General features: G+C 38.1%; 1 protein-coding gene across 2 annotated transcripts in view; it reads right to left on the bottom strand.

The window, feature by feature from the left end:
* Window positions 1-3256: 3256 nt before the first annotated feature.
* Window positions 3257-21452, bottom strand: part of SLC12A2 (solute carrier family 12 member 2) — a 54208-nt gene continuing 36012 nt past the window's right edge. The window contains exons 14-27 of one of the 2 annotated variants that reach the window (XM_038124013.1): window positions 20815-20970; window positions 19984-20083; window positions 19064-19175; window positions 16725-16865; window positions 16423-16529; window positions 14568-14647; window positions 13149-13286; window positions 12416-12463; window positions 10818-10940; window positions 10542-10653; window positions 9970-10056; window positions 7995-8130; window positions 7199-7266; window positions 3257-6436 (exon numbers count right to left, since the gene is read on the bottom strand). In XM_038124013.1, coding sequence (XP_037979941.1) covers window positions 6301-6436; window positions 7199-7266; window positions 7995-8130; window positions 9970-10056; window positions 10542-10653; window positions 10818-10940; window positions 12416-12463; window positions 13149-13286; window positions 14568-14647; window positions 16423-16529; window positions 16725-16865; window positions 19064-19175; window positions 19984-20083; window positions 20815-20970 — 1544 coding nt within the window. In that variant the 3' untranslated portion in view covers window positions 3257-6300. The remainder of the gene's footprint in view (window positions 6437-7198; window positions 7267-7994; window positions 8131-9969; window positions 10057-10541; window positions 10654-10817; window positions 10941-12415; window positions 12464-13148; window positions 13287-14567; window positions 14648-16422; window positions 16530-16724; window positions 16866-19063; window positions 19176-19983; window positions 20084-20814; window positions 20971-21452) is intronic. The other variant, XM_038124014.1, reaches the window with a different exon arrangement.

Genomic DNA, 21452 nt, shown 5'->3' with positions numbered 1-21452 from the left:
GTTTTTGCACCTTATCAAGTGGTTTTGATTCAATTTTTCTTCTGCACTGTTACCCATGAGGGAGGAGTTGCATTAAATTGCCCCCAGGGTTTACAAAATTCTTTTTTTTGCACAGGTGTCCCACCCCTTACTTGATGTGCAATTATATTTAACACTACTGTAAAATGTTGTTGCATGCAATTGGCAACAGCAGTACAGTAGAATTGTTCAAGAGTCCCCTATAATTTGCAATGATGTGTTTAAACCATCCAGCCAGGCAGCTTGGTCTGAAAAAATTAGCAACCTCACAGGGAGGATATTTCAAGGCTAATCCCAGCTCTTTAATTTTCAGCCAGAGCCTGTGGAAATACTCGTGACTGACTCCGTGTTACCATCTGTTTTGCACAGACAAATTTAATTGCAGAGATGTTCCAAGATGTAGTAGCTGTAAAACTGTTCAACAGGGTGATAAAGTTATTTTCAAGCTAAATTAACTTGAAAATGTGTCTAGTGCTACACGATTCGGTTTCCTTCAGTACTTTAAACAGCCAGTACCTGAACATTTCAGGATGACACAAAGCATTTTTTTTTGTTCAGGTTTTTTAGCTTTGCATTGTTTTGGTTATATTTTTTTTGTAGTTGGAGGTGGCAGACAGTTGTTGTTTGTTACTTATGAAGTAAAAAGCCTTATTGGAATGTCACAGATCACTGAAACTAGATGGGATGTGCCAGTGTGTTCTAACATCTCTCTCTGCCTGCAGCATTTCTCCTTCTTCTCTCTAAGGTTAACACAGGTGGAAAGAGCCACTGAGAAAAGCAAGGTTGGTAAAAAGGCTGCTTGAACCCATCAGGCAGCTTCTGCCTTGAAGGTTACTGCATCTCTCAGGAGCCAAGCCACAGTATTTTTCCCCACAGGGCCTGGCAGAATTAATATTAAACTCTTCACCAATCCAGTCAAAATTATTTTAAAAAATATGGAAAATAATGTTATTATGCCAGCATTTGTTGTTTATTCAAAGTAGTAAGTTGTTTAAGGAGTGAGACCAATGGAACAGGTCAGGAAGAGAGCATTTGACCGGGCAGCTTCAGGCTCTACATGAAATGCTGAAAGGCAGTGGTGCCACCTGGTGATACGATTTTAGCTGGAACTCCTAAAAACTGCACAGGAACAGGATTTCCCTCACTAATAAGGCTGCTGCATTAGCGGGAGTTTTATTATCACCGTGCACGGGTCTGAGGGACTGCCAGGGGATGCACCTGGACATGGAACCTCACGCTGGAGTTTGTTTTGGCTGCAGCTCAGCGGGGTCAGTTTTCCCCAGATCCCAGGGAGCAGGAATGTGAGGCAAATCTCTCAGAGCCAGGGGCTACTGCCATTAATTGCTGTCAACGGGGGTGAGAGGGCTGTGAGGGCCACAGGACAGGCTGCTTTACTTTCATTTTTACATCACCACCAGCAAGGCAGAGCAGGCTGACATTTCCCTGCAGGCCTTCTCTATTTTCTCTCTGTAGACTGGCTCACTACTGAGAGATCTTCAGGGGAAGATGTGTTGAAAAATCTAATTTAACACAACCTGACAGTTTAAATCCTGAGGGTTTCCCTTTCCCCGGCTCCCTGCTGTGTTGCGAGGTGCAGTTAAAGCAGGCAGGGTGCAGAGAGGGCTCCTGGAGATGGAAAGCCTGTGTTTTCTGGAAGGGACAGCAGGCAGATCACAAAGAGACAAAGAAATTGCTCTCAGATCAGTGAGGACAGGGGTGTAAGAGCCAGCACAGGCTGCCTTTGGTAACTTCTGTTGGTGCAGCTGCCAGCGAGTCCAGAGGAGCACCAAGGATGGAGCACAGTCTGTCAGCTCCAGATGCACCTCTGGGTGTAGGAAGGCTCCTGTACTTCAGGAAAAACCTCTTCCCCAGGGCTGTTTGGAGAATGAAACATCTTCCCTGCTGCTGCTTCACCATTTTCTCCTTCCATGTATAACTCTCAAAGCTTTGGCCCAGCTCTCTCTGTCCTAAACACAGGGAGCAGCCTCCATCAACCCGGAGTTAGCTCTGGAAGTCTGCTTTGCAGCACACAAGGGCAGAACAGCAGGAAGGATTCGAGGTGCTGCACTTGCTGCCTGTGTGGCTGCACTGGCCTGAAGGGAGGCTCCCAGCCCAGCTGAACACAAACCAGGTTTTGGGGTTTACAGGAACCCACAGGGGCTCTGTGAGAATTGCAACGAGGCTGGTGAAGAACAAGCACCAGGGTGAGGGGTGTCCTGCTTCCCTGTTTTAAACCAAAACCCCAGCAGTCATTCCCTGCAGTGTGAGCCTTCTCTCTTCTGCAAAGTGATGGGGGTGACCTTGGTTAAATCCTCATTTTTACCTTCAGTCACATGCTTGAGGTCACTGAGGTGTGAATTCAGCACAAGGCAATCCCATTATTCAGATCCTCTTCACACTGCTCCGAGCAAACAGAACGTAGAAAAAGCTTCTAGAAACCTTCTCTGCCTCTTTACAGAATAAATCAGGGTAGAGCCAATACCACGGGAGATGGCAGGGAATTTTTAACAAGCTTTCCCTTCCCAGTGGCCTCCAAACCTCACTCCTGAGGTTTAAACATGACTAACAATGGATATGCAGAAGAGCTCTGAACGTAGCAGGGATCAAATACCAAAACTGATGGGATTATGATGTTTTCCAGTGTTCAGTAGGATTTTAGCAACAGAACTCACCTTTTCTTTATGCTTCTAAACTTCAAATTTTCAGTACTTTTTAGTGGCGTGCACTGAAGTTAGGGACAAACATGTCTTTGCAACAGTCTGAGAAGCTCTTTTCCCAACACACTCCATGTCCCAGTGGACTTCTATTTCAACGGGAGAAAGAGGAGTTACGAGAGTCCTTCTGTGTATTCAGGGGCAAAATGGATTGGAGCAGATTTTCAGATACCACCTCTGCAGCTGAGGATGGGTCTGTGCGGTCCGGCAAGCCATGGCAAATTTTACAAGGTTTTACAATTTGGCATGGTTAATTTCTTATGCAACCACTGCTGTTTCTAGACCTATGAGAAGGCAAGCATTCCTCCCCAAAAAACACCACGGCATTGGTCTTACACCAGACTCATGAGCTGCTTTAAGCTCCACTGGTCCTGTGCAAATTCCACTACAAAGGTAATTTTTAGATGGATGCAATAAGCGTATTCATGTCAGGAACCAAATTCAGCATTAACGTGTTAAATTATGAACATTATTCCCATCCCATTAAAAAGTAGGAAAAAAAAAAGCTTTGTTAGACAAGAGAGTTGTATTGAATTCACTTCTTTTATTGCAGTGACATCCCCCTGGTACAAAGTATTAACTGCAATAATTACGTTAAAACATTAGAAAAGCATTTGTGTGGGACAGTTACAGTACAGTGTCAAATCTTACATCCTCAAACCAAGTGGGCCACGACCCACTAACGCTCAAATCTTTTAAATTATTTTTAGTTATTTTTTTTTAAATATGTAATGTCAGAAAAAAAGCATATAAAAAGAATGTATGTAAAAGGAAACCTAAATACAAGTGAACAAATAAATAATTGATTTTCACCAGCTATTATTGTCTTTCTAAACCCATACAAAGGAACCTAATCTATAAGAAGGTATGAATTGCCATGTGTAAGTGATTTAATTTTCCACTTAATTAATGATGATTGGAACGTAAGTAAATTTGGCTTCAAAATCAAAGCAGGAGTTGGAGTGACTGCCACTAACTGACATCTGTTGCTGACAATTACCATGAACTGTTCAAATTTAAGTGAGCAAATGATCTTGGAACTTGCCCTCATCCCTAGCATTAGTGGACTCCTGAGAGTGCATGTGAAAAGCATTCTTATGGTATTTCACAGACATGACCTTAACTATCCCCATTATGCATATTTAGATATACCTTATATAATTTTATACACATATATGCATGTATACACACACTTCATTTGGTTTCTGTGTTGTGTTACAGATCGCAAGCAATGGTTTCCTGAATGGGCAAATAAACCTTTTTAAATAAGTGTACCTGTGCACGTTTTGTTTTTGTATTTTTTTTTTTAAGATAGCAGCACTAAGTCCATGCCATACTGTCCATCTGCTCAAAAGAATGTTACCCACAAAAACAAGGAGAAACGTGGCAATGATTCCATGTGCACAATGTGACCACCTTATCCCCTACAAAACACTGTAAAACCTGTGATATTTATGTTGGTAAGTCTGATCCACATCCCCTCAACCTGGAAGGAAACATCACTCTTACCCCACACTGTCTGCCTTGTCTTACAATGTTTTATCATGACAAGCTGGGTTCATGCTGGCATCAGTTATCTCACACTTAGCAGCAAGACATGCATGTTTGTTTTTCTTTAGAAGTTTTGAAAAAGTGAAATGATTCCATAGTCTCAAAGCCAATTGACAGAAAAAGCAAAAATTAAAAAAAAAAATTTAAAAAAGAGAAAAAAAAAAGAAGGCTTTTTCGCAGTTTACCAAGAACTTGACAAGAGTGTACACTGCACAGTGTATTTTTTTCTTTAATCAGAAGAAGTTGAAGCTCTACCTTGCCACGCAATGATTATACTTTGTCCTTCAAAGGAAGTTACATTTCAATTTGATCCTGTATTTAGCAAAAAAAAAAACCAAACCAAAAAACCAAAAACAAAACAAAACAACAAAAAAACCCCAAAAAACCAACTCCAACAAACCAAACCAACCAACAAAAAAAAAAAAAAAAAAAAGGAAAAAAAAAAGGAAAAAAAATGAAAAATAAAAAAAAAACCAACTAAAATACCTTTTCTGTGCATCCTTAAATGAAAGTCACTCACCCACTGGAAAACTGATCCAGTAGCATGCCCAATGCTAATATCAAAAGCCTGTGAAATGTTTTTAGGCAATCCTTTCTATCAAAAAAAAAATATTAGGAATTTAAAAAACAGTTCACATTACTAACCTTTATACAAAGGCTCAAGTGAAATTTTTTTTGCAGGTGTTTGCAGTAGACTAAATTATGAAGTTTCCAAAATATACAATGAAAGGGCACACGAGACTGGCAGTTTCTTTATTGAACATAGAAAATATATAAAGTAGGATGTATGGAATAGATCAAAAATGCTAGACGATAAAACCTGAGTATTATTTAATAAGACTAAATTCATTTTCTGACAACTGAATGAATTGACCTAAAAACATCTCCCCTAAGAACTTAGTGGTCCATTTAACCATTTGTTGAAAAATGTGAGAGAACTGCAGCTTTTACATTTCATACTGGATAGCACAATTCCACATAGTGTTTACTGTTTTCTGTTAGATAGCATCACATTGCTTATATTATCCCCATTCAAGCCTTAAGTCGAGTTTTATTTCAAAAATAAGTTGAAAGTGACACTAAAACATAAGATGCCAAGAACTAGGACAGGTCTTTTCTTTTATTTTCTTCCAATTTGTATTCAGGTAAGAAGCCTCAGCCAGCAAGATGAGCTTGATTTCACAGCAGAGCTAAGACTAAGAGGATGCTACCCTCTGCCAAGGTAGATAAAATCAGCTGTCTGAGGCTACTGCCAAAGCAGTGCACACTGTCAAATTTGAGAAAAAGGACCCTCTCTACAAGCAGAATTAGTTTTATTTTAACTGTTACAAAACTAGGTGGCAGTAACATCAGGGATTTGCTTTAGTTCAACTGACCTGCCCCAATTCTCACCTTTAAATCTAACAGATATAATAATTAAAAAAACCCAAAAAAACGAAAACAAAACCAAAAAACCAAAAAACTTTCTGACGATAGAAAACATACAGTACTAAGAACTAATAGCTCAATGGAAGACTGAAAAGCAGCATTCATCTTTATTGTAATATGGAATAGACTAAAAACTAAAGGAAGTCTGATCGAAACTCTTAGTTGAAGGCAGATTTTGACATTCTATATAAATTTACAAAACAGGATGTATGGGTGAGATTTGGTTAATTTCAGAAGGCACCTCAAGGCTAAAAGGCTTTTATAAATCTATAATCCTCTCATTGATCAAAAATACAACATTTTATTGCTGCTATTCAAATAGCAAACAAAAAGCTCATCTTGTTCTTCAGTCTAACAAGGAATCCTCCCCCATTAAGCAAGATTAAATTACAGAAAATATAGAATAAAACTGAAGATGTCACAACTTTAGAAATACAGTGACTTTCCTTGTGTGCTTTCAAGTCAGTGAAATAGTGAAAGAAGAGTCACTTTTTGCCTTTGTGATGTTAATGAGCTGTAGACCACGGCAGTCACTCTCCCCTGGGCACTGCAGTACCATTTCATCACAGCTGTGCCACGCGCAGCACTCTTAGGAATAGAAGGTGAGGACACTCTGATGATTCCCCCGAACCAGGAGGATTGGTGGCAGATCTTTAGAGAGAACTTCCAGCCAGGCCATGTACAGTGCACTGGAAACTGCCCCTTTCCGTGCCACAGGCAAGCTCCTGCAAGCCACAAGGGAAACAACTTTCACTGAGCAGGAAAACCTGGACAAGTGCAAGTCAGATCATACTAAATATGACAGGTGATTCTAGAAAGAGCTAAATGGTAGGTTCAAATTTCCTAATCTTTTTAACTTTATTTTTTACCCTTCTCAGAATTAATGAGTCGGAAGTTTGTATCTGAAACACCACAGGCATTTACATCTATTTCCCCCTCAGTTCTGGCCTGTTAACACCATTTAATATTCAGGCAGCTTCATGCAGAATGCTCCTAAGCTGAGGACATTTTCCTCATCTTCAGCATTTAAAAATACAGCAGTAGAGAAATCTACAACCCACAAAAAATCTGCCTCTTGCTTGTTCACACCAAAAGCACCCCCCCAAAAATCTGTGAGCAAGAAAATGACTTAATTTTATCCAGAGAGATCCTCTAGAAAAGGAAATCAAAGGAAGGACTTGAGAAAGAGGGGAGTAACTGCACACAGGAGTAGAAAGAATGTGAGAATCCTGAGCTGCACCACAAATGTGGAGGTGATCAACTAAAGCAGCACAATCAAAAGCACAACACTAAAAAGGACATTTTCTTCTTCAGCAGAATGCTGGCTCCATAGTTCTAATAAATAAAAACAATCAGCACTGAAATCTTGATGAATATTTCTACACTTCAATGCCAAGGCAAAGTCTTGTTCCTGATCTACATTTATATTTCCAATTATAGCTCCATAAAAACTCAGGCAGCACCACAAGTTAAAATAATTTACTTACATGACAATTATGTTAGCTGTACTTGAATGTTCTTTCAGCAACTCGTTTAACCTAATCTGTCGGTAAGTCTGTAAAGGAAATGAAACTTGTTAGGAGCAGCTTTTGTCTAAAAACTACAAAAAAATCTTAAAAAATATAAAGAAAGAGAAAACAGTATGACCAACTGGAATGAGTAATCAATAAAAAGCAGGTACTTCCATCTCAGTGTGGAAACTCCTCATTATCAAAAAACCTATGGCTGTAAGGTTGGGAAAAAAGCAAGCAGCAAGCTCAGAATGCCCAAGTAAGCCAAGTGCTACCCTATTAGAGGATGCCTTTTATTTTGTCATGCAAAGAAACACCTGGGGAGAAATACTTTTGTGTCTCTGTGGTGCACAGTAGCCTGGGAAAGATGTCAAACCTTTAACTGCTCCTCTGCACCACAAAGTGTTGCTTGGTTTTAGTGGTGTTTTTTTAAAAAATAATGAATAATGAAAATAATAGTGGTGTTTTTTTAAAAAACATTAGCTAGATAATAAAAAAAGTGACAAACACCTGGCTAGAGATGAAATGATTCTAAACTAACTGCTGAAATACTGTAGGAAAGCAGTCTGGCTCCTGCTTCTACTCAAATGCAGAACTTTTTTGCTTTTGTGAGCCATCTAAATGGTTTTAGATGCTACTTTTTATCTGCTATTCATAAAAAACTGCTGTGGAAGAGAGAGAATAACAGGAATCAACTCTTTGTTATCACAACCACAAATGAAGCAGGAGAAGGAAGTTTTAACTGACGTAACATTCTGAAAAAAGCCAGAACCTTTGTTTTGTAAAGCTCAAGCTCATTATCTGTTATCCTCCATGGTTCATCCTCCTTCATTTTATCTGCAACTTCTTGTTCTTTATCATCCTCATGAAGGCGGAAGGGCTCTATCATTTCCTCAAAAGCTGCAATGCTGGAAGGGTTAAATGAACAAAACATTAGAGCAGATAGGAGTTTCTATGTAAAAAATAATTTTCATGGTATCAGAAATTAGGTTTTATTGCTATGTAAAGATGAACTGAAGTTTTTTCCCCCCTGCCTGCTGCAGTTAGAACATCAAACCAGCTTTCCGCATGAGCAGATGCTGTGACTCAGCAAACAGCTCACTATACAATTAAAGCTTTACTCAGCTCAGAAATTCACCTCTGATTTTAAAAGCTGAACAGTACCATCCTTAAAAAAGGGACAATAATTAGGAGCACGTTCTTCAGAACTAACTTTGAAGGAGAAGGAATTTAAAGGTTACAGTAAAAATCAGCTATCGAGTCTCATGCCACTGCTGTTGGGATTCTGGCTTTGATCTTTTTACTTTGTTTCTTTTATCTCTTTCCAGTACAGCCCAGGAGCCACATTCAAATGAAAAAAACACAGATATCTAACTCAGTCTTCCTGTTGCACTCGTAAGAATAGGAATACTTTGGATTTACCAGGACTTTAGAGCAAGAACTTCAGAATAAAACTTCTGAAGATCAAGGAGGAATTAATTTCTGCTGGAAAGAAGAACCCATGTTACCCTACTCTTTTACCTACATTTCCTCCAGGAAATACCCACATCACAAACAAAACATCTTTATCTCTACCCTTGGTGGTCTTTACTGTACAATGACTTCATCTTAACCAAAAGAAAGAAAACAAATGTGATCTGCTATTCTTTGGCTGAGCAAAAATGAGATCTAATAATGTTATTATACAGCACAGCACCTGTTGAAAATTAATCTTCCTCCACTTGGTTTCCAGCTGTTGTTAATACCTAAATGGCATTTAGAAATATTTTGGATGTGTTGTGGGGATGCATCCACAGAGACAGAAAGGAAAATGCTCTCAAAAGTAGTCCATGGATCACTTCTAATAAACAAAAATAATTCCACATGATTCTAGGATCTCAGCTGTGATGCATAAATGGATGCTATTCCATCAGTTACACCTTTCACAGCAGCAGGCTCCTGGAAACTGCATATCCAAAAGCACCAGAGTGCCAGAAATACTTTGTTTTCCTTTGTTTCAGTTACTCATTGTATTATATACACTTAAGAAAAAAAACTACTAAAAATGGTACAAAAGAACTCACATTAACTTTAGCACTCAGCCAAATTCTAAAATAACACTTCCCAATTTCCATGGTGTATCAAGACTTTCAGATAAATGCATGCCCATACAAAAGATATTTTTACAACTTCAGCATACTCAAGAAGGCCTGAAAGGAGGATAATGGCAAAGGAGGGTATTTTTAGATCATACACATTCTGTTCTAAATTTGTGCTGAAAGCCATCTAAAATTAATGCTTTTTTGAACTTGAAAGTAAGAAATATCATATGTATGATCATTCCTGTGTACACTGAAAGTCCAAGCAAGTTAAAAAGAAGAAGGGGAAAAAAAAGAAAAACCCAAATCAGGCTATTTCAAGCTGTGTTACGCGAAACTAAGACATTATGAGATTCAGATAATTCCAGTTTTGGTGAACATCTCCCTTCTTAAAGAAGCTTGCTCCAGACAATTCAGGTTTCTGTTTTTTTTTTTTTTAAACTTCATTTTGCTGAATTTATTATTACAATCCAAGAGCCAGAGATTAAAAAAACACAGATTTCTATGTTCTTGGACACGGGCGTTCTTGTTAATTAATTTCCCACATTTTGTGAAACACTGAATTACACAGGATCTTCTGCACCATAACATATGTAGGGAAGAATGAAGTGCTTTAAATTAAAGACATCAGAAACTCAATGAACAAACAAGATGTGTTTTGAGACTTACTTTTCTTTCTTTGGCTTAGTATTAATATCCCCAAGGACCATAATATCTGAGAAGTCTATCCGAAATTTGCTGAGCAAAGTGGCCATCCTGCATCAGAAAAGCAAACTTTTATACATTATCATAGTTTTAATTACTTCACAGGTTAAACAGATAGTTGCTTGGTAATAAAAACCACTGGTTTAAGAAACAAACAAAAAAAAAGGCATCTTAAATGTAACTTAAAGGACAAAAATCAAACTGACTTGGCATACGACTATAAATCAACAATATGCTTTGAAAAAAAAAAAAAACCAACAGTTTTATGGCTTTACAATAAGAGAAGGGCTGTCTCTTGGAGATGATCTCAGAAAATATTTTGAAATAGTGTTAGATAGTATTGCAGAAAAATTAGTTTGAGGTAAGTCATCCAAAACCAAGCTGGGAGAAACAAAACCTTTTTTTTCAGAAAGGCAATAGAATATGATCACACCTCCAGCAAAGAACAACTGAAATGAGGCAAGCAGGAAGAGAAGTAATCCAATGTGCAACATGCTGTATTAGCATTTCAAGTGGAATTTTTAAGGCAAACTTACGCTCTTCTGTCATGATCAATCCTGTTTATTTTTCCACCAATGAACACCCTGATCTTGCAGTCCTTCCACTTCTTCTTGGTCGTGATAAGGTAAGGAATCAACAGTGTCAAACCTGTGATTTGAACAGAATTACAGACACAATTAGAAAATTGTACTTTGTGACATAGTGCAGGTTTTATATTAACTGAGTGACAGACATCTATTAACAACTAATCCAGAATTACTCCAACATTTTTTTATCAACATTTAAAGGTTTCAAATTATAAAGCATATTACCTCCATCATCAAAGAGCCACCAGACATCAATATTGCTCTTGCCTTGTTTCTTCTGGAACTGAGAACTGGCATCAAGAAGTCTTTGGTCAGCCACGTTTAAAGGAGAGGAGGAGCTCTTTGAATCTGGAAAAAACATAGGGTAAAATTTTGGTTTTGAAGTCTTTTGCCTAATCACTTTGAAAACCATCAAATGCAACTCTTAACATTTTGTGATATACCTACTTTTAAATTAAAATTTTCCTTAACGCCCCCAACCCAACCCCAAATTTTGATGGACTGGATATAGACTGAACTGGCTGTATTTAGGGCATCTAGAGACTCATAATTTCAGCAGCTGAAGTCTTTTAGCAAGCATCTGAGAAATAAAGGATGTGGGAGGTCTCTATGCAGACTTTTGCCCGGACAATTTAATTAACTTTGCTTCAGAGCTTTAGCCCATGCACTTTACCTCTTGCAAATGACAGAACTCCCCTAAAAATATGCAGGTAATTGATTTTATAAGTATATGTCATGTCATAACTAATTGTCCCCTTAAATCCATATTTCTTTAAGCAGGTGTTGAAATTAAAAGCTATTTATGCATATTGGGCCCGTTTGCAAAAAGTACTGTTTTGCATAACAAAGTTATTTGATTTACTGAGAACAAGACAATAATAGCATTTTCAGTTAGAATAATGCAGATCCCATTTTTGAACTGCAGGAAAAAATCCATAACCTCTTTCTCTTAATTAAAACCTCAGTCTGAGCAAGAGCCAGGAGTCTGACATTTGTCTCCATCCTTATTTTATGAGGATTTTTTTAAATTTAGAGCACATCTGTGACTGATTTACATTAATATACTACTTTATTGCATACTGGGACTTCTTCCAAACTGCCATCTTGTGCTTCAAGATACAATCTCACTTTCCATTATTAAAACACAAAAGCTTCTAGTTGCTGAAATTACGAAGAAAAAAATGTCAAAACTGTTCAGATGAATTGTAGTTAAGGCAAAAACACCTGATTAACTTAACAAGTAAGTGAAAACTGCTCAGGTAATTTCTCAAAATGCTGATTTGAAAGACTACTTTGCATTACTTCAACATGTTCACCTCACTGGGCAGCTGTACTAAGCCTTAATTTTGAGGATATTGAACTATTTCCAAATAACAGAGCAACAACCATGGCTTTGGAAGTTACACTCAATAAACTGAGAGCACTTCCACTACTCCATCAGATGCTGTTTCCTGAACCAAGCAAGGACCCAGACAGACACCTGAGACACAGAACTGAGAAAGCAGAAAGGTCATGAACACATTTCAAATGTTACTTTACGAAAAGAACTTTTGAATTTTTGCATTTTTTTAATTCCTACACTTATGCACAATCCTTTCCCAGTAGCAGCTTCTTCTGGGAATTTCCACAATGTTGCTTTTTTCTCCCCACAGCCTAGTCCCTAAGGATGAAGCACATTCTAAAGCAGATATGAAGAAACAAATAAACATTGCATGGTTGGTGTTTTCCTCTCTGGTACTTAGGTGTAGAATGAATTACAAAAGGAAAACTAAAATCAACAATGTGAAAGAATGATTTAACACAAAAAGATGGAAAATGCCTGCCTTTATTCAACAGTGGTTGTGTTGGAGTCTTTCCATCCTCATCCTCCTCTGGAAAGTTTTTAAAGACACAAAATAAAAAGGTTAATTTCCTTTGTGATATTAATGAACACAATACAAATGTAAATTAAAAAAACCAGAAAGTAAAGACGTGAAATGAAGCAGGTGTTTTTGCACAGAGAAAAAGCACACAAATGCAGTCTACCAAATCCTAAGATTCTTCTCTACTTAAAAAATATATATATACCTCCACTACTCATCTAACTACTCAGGCTTTTGTTTTGTAAGAAAATAATAAAGTTGTTTATTGTCACATCTAAGTATCTTGAATGATTTGTATCTGTTAATATGCACATAATATTCCAGTCTGAGATGGAAAAACCTCCATAAATTTAGCAGCCTTCCAATCAGCTTGTAACATACAGATGTGGGACACAATCCTCAAGCACTTCTGTCTGTCTCTCAAACTCAGTAACAAAAAAAAATCCATATTAAGTCATTGCCTACCACCTGGTTTATTTAGGGGACTAGAAACAAATATTTATTCTACATACTGGTAAGATCTGACACAAAGTACTTGAGAGATTAGACATCAACATCCATAAAAGCACAACACTTCTATTCCACAAACAAAAAATTCCCCTAAATAATCCCTTGGTGAAGAGAGAGAGGAACTGAGGAGGAATGAGGGAGAGAAAGAGTGAGAATTCAAGGTTCATTGCTAACTAGCAGTTACCTTTGCGTGGAGTGGGAGTTCTTTCACTGGATGATGGAGCAAAAGCTATGGAAGTGTCTGTCTCAGACTTCTTGCTATAATCCACTTTAACGATGACATCCTTGGTGCAGGGAGACTTCTCTTGGGATGACAGTAAATCTTTGTGAAAGCAAAAAACCTATTAGAAACCACTGAATTGTTACAAATAGTATCAACAGAGGTACGTGCCTGTACTGAGTTGGTTTAAAGTAATTACATGCTACTGCAACTGTTAGACCACAGCAAAGAGGGCAGGAGGGGGCAAAACAAACACAAAAATATCCTGTAAACTTCCCCAGAGCACAAAGAGGCTCCTCCCCCAAGCAGAGCTGTCATTTTCTGTTCCTTTCCCAGGTTGTGGTTGCTGATTGCAACCACAGCACCTAGAAACAGAGCTAGGCAGCACTGTGGAACTACAACTAGAAAATGGAAAAAAAAAAAAAAATCACTTGGTGAAATGTTTTCTGTCTCTGCTTTTAACTCCAAGAGGAAGATGAGCCTCAGGCACAGCACAGACCAAGGGTGTCTGTCTCACTGCCAAGCCTTTTTTTCCAGGTTTGGCTTCTGTGGAGCAGCTGTCAGAGCTGAAGCAAACTCACACAGTGGGTACCAAGATCCTGCTGACACCTTGGTGTTACATTCCCAGTTTTCTCAGCAGTGCTGTTTCCACACTGCAGGTTCACTCCTTGCCATTTCTCACACTCCTCTGCCCTCCTGCACATGGTGGCAGGCTCCCTGACTCTCTCCAAATACTAAAACATTCATCTTTTCCAGTGAAGGAACCTCCTCTTTCATGGGGATGCCCCTCCGTGTGACATTTCTCCTCATGGTAGCAACATTGTACGGAGCAAGCCATGAACAAATTACACATTATCTAATCAGGGCAGCTGCACCAAAGCTCACAGGCTTGGAATTCAACTAAAATTACACCATTCCACTTCAGAACACTACTCAGAAAGCATAACCAAGTCTTCTAAATAAAAAACCTTTCCAAATTTGAATCAGAGTCCCTAAAGTGGTCTGTGTAGGGGTTGGCAACCCACACCAAACTCAATGGCATCCCTGCATAGTGCAGTATTTGTTGTGATTTTACAATTTCTGGGCTTCAGCCCCAAATATTTGATCCCAACTTGCCTGCATCACTAATTAGTTTCAGGAAAGCAGCACATCTTCTGGTTGTATACAATTTGCAAATACAAAAATGTGAAACACAGAAAATCCAAGTTCTGCTGCTGATCATGGGGTACCATCTTACAGTTCAGACTTACAATATCACTGAATTTTACTGTACCACAGCAGAAAGGTTTTGTTGGTATTTTTTTACTGAGCTTTAATATTTTCAGAATGCAGTTTTAGAAGGGAATTAGAATGGCAAATTCACCAGATGGAGCAAAGTCATACCTTGGCCCTGAAGGTGAGAAATGTCCAGGCCCTCCTTGAGGCGAATGACAACTACACCATACTGAACATCAAAGGCATCACTAAACAAAAGGGACAAATTAAAGTATTTTAAAGCTTTTTCTTTTCCAAATGAAAAAATGCACCCTCCCTGAACAAATTTTAGTGATTAAACACTGCTGTTTAAAGTGCCAAATTATAAATTTGCTTTACAATGTCAGTTTCAATTCCAAAACATTAAATAAACAACATTTTAGGAAAAATAGTATTTAGAACAGATACATATTTCTTCTACTCCTTCTCTCCACTATGTAAAACAGTGATTAAATAAAATCAGCATTAACAGTTCAGTCAAGTTCTGCACAGATAATAAGATCCACCAAGAAATTTAGATTTTCATCTGCATCCATCAAGAAAGGGATTCGAGTAGATCTTTTTGATCTGAGAACTAAAGACTTCTGACATCTTTCCAAAACGTTTGGGTACTCAAAACACCTAGGACTGTGTAATTTAATATCAAATTAGCTGTAAGTTAGCTATAATGTGCCTAGTCCCATTACATCTGATGAAGTTGAATCTCACTCCAGTCAAAAATAAAGAGGCAGAACTTCATTACTGTAGAAAAGAGCAAAAACCCTGAATAAATTGCTGAGTAAAAGTGGAGTAAAATTAGTAACAACCCCACCCCCAACATATAAGACAAAAAAAAGATGAACTTAACCATATCATACAGTTTACATTAGTCATTAATCACCATCCTTTACATATAAATACCTTGTTCAGTACAAACAACCACAAATCAGAGAACTCCCTCCCGTATAATTTCCACAGACAGAAATTTCTCAGGATTTCACTAATTAAACACTTTCCTTTAGAAGTAGTAAGACTTGATTAGAAATGTTTGAAGTATCAATGTATTCTATAAGTGCAAGAAAAATTGAGGTTGATTTAAGATTCGTTTTGTCTATTAGTGAACATTTTAATTTCATTATTTAATGTGTTAGATTTGTAGAGATTAGATGCGTTTCTATTTTGTGTGCTTCAGAAACTTTTAGTTTTCCAGAAATACATTTGACCTGCAGTTATTACCTCCTGAGGTTTCTTTAGGGATGTGGAGAACCACATGACTTGCTGACCTTGACAGATCTTCCTGCAAAAGCCATCCCAAAATAAAATAGGAAAAAAGAAAAACTAACCAACGTGTTTCCTTATTTTTCCACTGTATTTGGTGACCCTGCTTTTCTCTTTAAGACCTAGGTGAGATGACTTTTTTTGGTCCTTTCCTAATATCTGCCTGTAAAGCTTAAAGCCCCATCCCCTCTCTCTTTTAAAAGCACAGAAAATGAAAAATACAAAGGAAGTGGGTTAACCAGCACTTCAGCTGAACACAAAAACCTCTCTGTAAGTAAAATAAGCATTGTTTTTTTTCCTTAAGTGTTTGGGGAGCAGCACAAGTTACTCTTACTAAGTTTTTCAGCCACAACTGATCTGCCTTTCAGTACTGTCAAGCTACTCTAGGACTTCCCTTCTCCTCTCCTTTCTGTATTAGCCTGGTTGTAAGTGCTGTGTGTCTTGTGAGCAAAGTGTTTCTCCTCCTTTTCAGACAGTAGCTCTCAAACGTCAGACCTCTGCCACAACTCTTTTTTGATACAGAAAGTTATTATGGAGATTTATAATCTGCTTAAAGTACACAGACTTGCTTATTAATTTCCACATCAGAAAAATCCCAAGGTGTTCAAGACTGCTGAATGGAAAATCTTGGTCCACTTGAAAGAGACTTCATGTCACTAAGAACTTTCTTACTACCAAACATACTAACATGGAACACAGCAGCAAAAACTTTGTATTTTCTACTTACTGGAATAAATTGATATAGGTTTCAACGTCTCTCATATCACCTTGTCTCCAGTTTTTCTTAAATCCAACAACAAGGGTGTTAGGTCTCATTCTACCCAAGCCAGCAGCCTAACAACAAGAAGTAATTTTATAAAATAACATGTTACTCACACAACTAAAATTTCTGGTTTCGGCTTAAGAGAATAATAAAATACTTTTCATTAAAGTTTTAAGATAATTTTGCAAAAGGAATGTATGTCAAAGTAGAAAGCTCCTTCTGATTTTGATGTGCATCTTCAGAACTTCAACTTTTTTTTTAAATACCTGCATTAAGTATTGTCCTCCATCCCTCAAGTCCTCTGCATGCACTGGTGCATAGAAAGCTTTCATCTTGTTTTTAATTAGCCATCGCTGGTATTTAGCCAAGTCAGTGGACAGTTCCTTCATGGCTTGCCTCCGAGGACCCTTTCAAAAGAAGGAAATAAGAGGGGAGGGAACAAGAATTAGGAATGTGAGTAATGTGAGTAAAAAAGCCCCTCCCAATTTTTTAGTCACTGCTAGAAACAAATTCAAATTCAGAGAACCTCAAGACATGCTTGCACACTATCAAAAACACCCCAAACCACAAAATACCAGCATTGTCAGCAGCAAAACCTGAGAAACTTTTACCACCTTTAGGAAGAGGGTTGCTTAACCTTTAGCAATCTTGTTCCTGCAGGGCACAACCCTCGTCCCCATGGGGTGGGCATCAGCTTGTCCTCCAAAGCATTAACATAGTTTTAAAAGAAAAGGGCTTTGTAAAAAAATATACACAGATGCAGGATGACTTAGTATTACACTTTATGGGAGTCTTTGTATCCTGCAGTCAAAGTCACCTCCTCTTTAAATATTTCCTTCATGTTATTTCTGTTGGGGTGAATCTTTTGTGCTCCTCCTAGACATCAAAATGCAGAATACAGGATGAGGAATAATCAAGAACACAGCAGCCCAGTTTTTGCAGAAGGACACAGACTCAACCAAAGGGTCAAAGCTACTGAAGAATGAGGCAGTGCCACCCCTTCTGTAAGAAAGTAATTTTAAATAGGGAAAGGATATGACCCCAAAGAACCTTCAGAGTTGCTTTCCTACAAGAAGACGACACCAGCTTATTCTTTCCACTACAACCCTACTTTTAAATGGCAATGATTACATCTGTGATACCTTATCTCCCTAGCATTACTCAGTTTGTCCTTTCATATTTACTCAAATATTAAGTTTATATAGACAGAAATGAAAAGCTTTTCAAGACAGAGTATCTGTATGTGGACTGCATTAACCTGATTTGCTTTAATCTGTTCATTAGATCAGAAGCAAGTCACACTTGGTAAGCATAACAAATTCGAACACATTTAAGAGCAATCCATGTTCTCATTCAAAGTCTTCCAGGTGTGTCACCAGCACCCTCAGCTTGGTGTCAACTGCAAACCTGTTGAGAGTGGCCCTGCTCTCCCTGTCCCTATGTCACCTATGAAGATCCCCAGTCCCAGGACACAGCCCTGAGGGAGACCACTCATCACCAGCCTCCAGCTGGACATGGAACATTGACCATTGACCCCAACTCCCTGGCTGTGTCCATCTAGCCAACTCCTCCACTCAATCCTACACCCTTCAAACCCAGGTCTCTTCAGTTTGGAGATGTCAATGTCCCATAGGACTATGCTGAAGGCTCTGCAGAAGTCTGGGTAGGTGACACGTGCCAGTCCTGGATCACATTTCCTAGTCACACACTTGCTTAAAAGCTCTTAGTGATATGACAGAAGTTTGGCTTTAAGATATGAAGCAAAACTACACAATTCGAGTGTGGTAAAATGCATTTATCTAAGTTTATCAGAGATGCCACAGCCTCTCTGTAGCTAAATGGAAGTTTTGGTACAGAGAACTGTGTGACAGCAATCCTACATCTCAATCAACACAACTCATGACAAGCTGATTCTGAAGAAAAGTTACTTGAAAATTGCTTCCTTCCCACTATCACAAAAACACTCAGGTTTGCCACATAAGACACTAAGTAGTAAGAACTGTTAGAATTACATCCTCGCAGAACCTCTGCAAACATATCCTCACTTGATATTCTGACAAAAACACCCAAGGACACTTAGTCAGGGGCTGGCCAGAAAGGGAAGAGGAAACACTTGACAATTAAATTAATCTGATAAGTGAAGGAATAAAAAGCTACTTGGAAGGTTAAAAGCAATTTTTAGCTATTGGCTAAACTGATATTGAGTTCCCTGCTCAAGAAGGTTTCTTTTCTCCCAGGCTTTTAAAGAACTCTACAAGGGAATCAATCTCCCAGTGATCACTTCAATTAGAAGTAAAAGATCCTTCAGCACTTAAGCACCAAATTATCAAAGGTACTGATTGTTTACAAATTTTCCCTGTAGTACACCTAACTGGCATAGTGATGACTCATACATTAGCAAAACTTACGAGTAAATCTCTTCATGCACTTTTTAATGTCTAATGATGCTTTCATTGAAAAAAAAAACCCAAACAAATAAACAAACCAAAAACTTAAACATGAGCCAGAAACAAAGTCAAACAGGTTAAAAATACCAAACCAAACCCCAAAGCAGAGAGAAGAAAAATGCGACCCAGTTAACTTTATAAAGACACAATAAACTTACCATATGTACATGGCCACAGATCATCAAGCCCACATTCTTGGTGAAAGCATGGACAAGGTGAAGCAAAGCTGGACGTGCATTTGGAGCACCTGTCATAATTAAGCACTGAGGTCTAGAATTATGAGAGAAAAAAGATGATTTGAATTAGAATTAATCTGGAGTTCTGGGGGTTTTTAGTAACAGTAAAGTTTCTTCCAAATATATCCATAACAACATATTCATCACTGCAAATGTCATAACTGCATCCACTTTTGTAAGACAACATTAAATTAAGAAAAGATTAGTTGTTATCCAACTGTCAGCAGATCTATGACTAATTCCATAAAAATTCAGTAATCCCATTAAATCTGAAAATCTACACATTTAAAAAGTGCAAGAGCAGATTTCAGACAAGACTAGGTCAGAGGGATTAAGTTTTTCTTCCCCACTGGTAAGTCACATCCCTTGCATTTTGTAGCTTAAAATCTTCTGTGTCCAGCAGAAATGCTGGAATCATCTGCTCATTTTTATGTTACCTTTCTTCAGAAGGCAGAGCCAACCATGTGCAAGTAAGTCAAAGGCAACTTTTAAATCAATTTTTAAAAGAGGAAGTGTCCAAACTTCAGCAGTCATTACAGGAGATCCCTTTTCATCATCATCATAATTAACAGGTGATACCATATGAATCCCCTCAAGTAATCTCTCTCAATCTCTTTAGCTACTCCATTTCATTTCCATGGGTGCTTTGCTGAAAACTGTGCTGCTGCCAGGTTCTTTATAACCTCAGAGGATGGCACCTGTACTCAGAATCCCACTCAATCAGTAATTCCATTTATTTGGATGAATGACAAGAAATGAACACGGCCTTAATGAAAACCAAGACAGCAAACCTTGTGACAGCAGCCTAGTGAATGCAGAATTTCCTGTCTTTTAAGTGTTACCTGAAGTTTTTCACGTGATCTTCCACTCCTGAGAGCCGAATGGAATGCTGCAGAGCATTCAGGTAAGTCAAGGCTTGAGTTGAGGATCCCCAGTTCACATCTGCTCAAAGATTTGAGGTTCCAATGTGTTATTTACAGTTGTCGTTTTTAAAGCTTCATGATCACAAAATGAATGCTGGACATTGACTAAACCCACAGATTTAAGCTACACCTTGCTACATTTTATACAACACTAGCTAACAAACCCTACAGCTTAACCAGCAATTATATTTAAAGATAACATTTCTACTGAAGTTTAAGCAAAAAAGTTAAGGAAAGGAGTAACTGGCTTTTTTATCTCCACATTTCAAAGACCACAACAACTTCAAAGTCAAAAGAACACCAAATGCTGTGCTGAATTATTTTATACCACAGCAAAGAAAAAACTGAATCTCAAAACACTGCCCAAACAAAGTCAGATACTTTCAGTGGAAAACTGCTAGACTAAGCAGATCCTTTCAGATTATTATTTTTATGAGGAAAAGGAAGACTCCACGATCATCTTTTTCCTCCCATACACATCTCTTGTTAGCCACAATGAATTTACCATTTTCCATATGCACCTTTTCCTCCAATTATCATTCAGACATTTACGCCTAAGTGGCATCTTCATAATTTGGGAGGAAGGGGAACAGCAATGACTATGCAGGAAAAATTCCATTTAATTACAACTAAACAGAAATTTAATCTAGTGGTCCAAACAGAAAGAAGTAGCTGGGGTTTCTCCCTGAAAGGCCATCATTTTTTCCCTTCTTTCCCCCCTCCACAACCAAAAGAAGCCCCTGTACATACCTGGTTTCTTGTAAGTGACATAGATGTAAAGCCCAAGGACTATTACATAGGTTAGAAGTGCTGCCCACCAATTAATGACAAACATTACAATGCAGCACAGAATAGCTCCAATGAGAGAAATCCACATATTGTAGTATTTGAAAGCAGGCCGCCAACCTAGTCAAAATAAAATTTTGGAGGGTAGAAAAAAGAGGGGGAAAATTAATTTAAATTTAAAATTTAAAGGAAGGAAGGCACTGCACTTTTTTCCTTTCCCTTACCCTCCCTTCCCTGATATCCTGCATCCATTACATGTGAATGTCTGAGTTTCAGTGATGTACAAAATGCAGACTGGCACGCTCATGCTTTCTATTTTCCAACACCTTTCAAATGAATTTGCAGCTTTCTCATACAGATATATAAATGCTCCTAATTTTTCCCCCTAAGAGCACAACTCAGAAGGGAAGTTTGAGGATGCTTGTGCTAGTATGTCTATTGAACCAGGTTGCCTGACATTCCATTTTTCCTTTCAAAGGTAGGAAAGCATAAATCATCATCCCATAGCTCAGTTTCTTACATACTACTGGTTTAAGTTGTGCATTTTTACTGTTTTCACACAGAAGTTCTCACTACATGAAAAGGACAGGTATATCCAAACA

Source organism: Motacilla alba, chromosome Z (genome assembly GCF_015832195.1).
Source record: "Motacilla alba alba isolate MOTALB_02 chromosome Z, Motacilla_alba_V1.0_pri, whole genome shotgun sequence".
NCBI classification, from domain to species: domain Eukaryota; kingdom Metazoa; phylum Chordata; class Aves; order Passeriformes; family Motacillidae; genus Motacilla; species Motacilla alba.
This window is presented reverse-complemented; position numbering and strand designations above follow the sequence as displayed.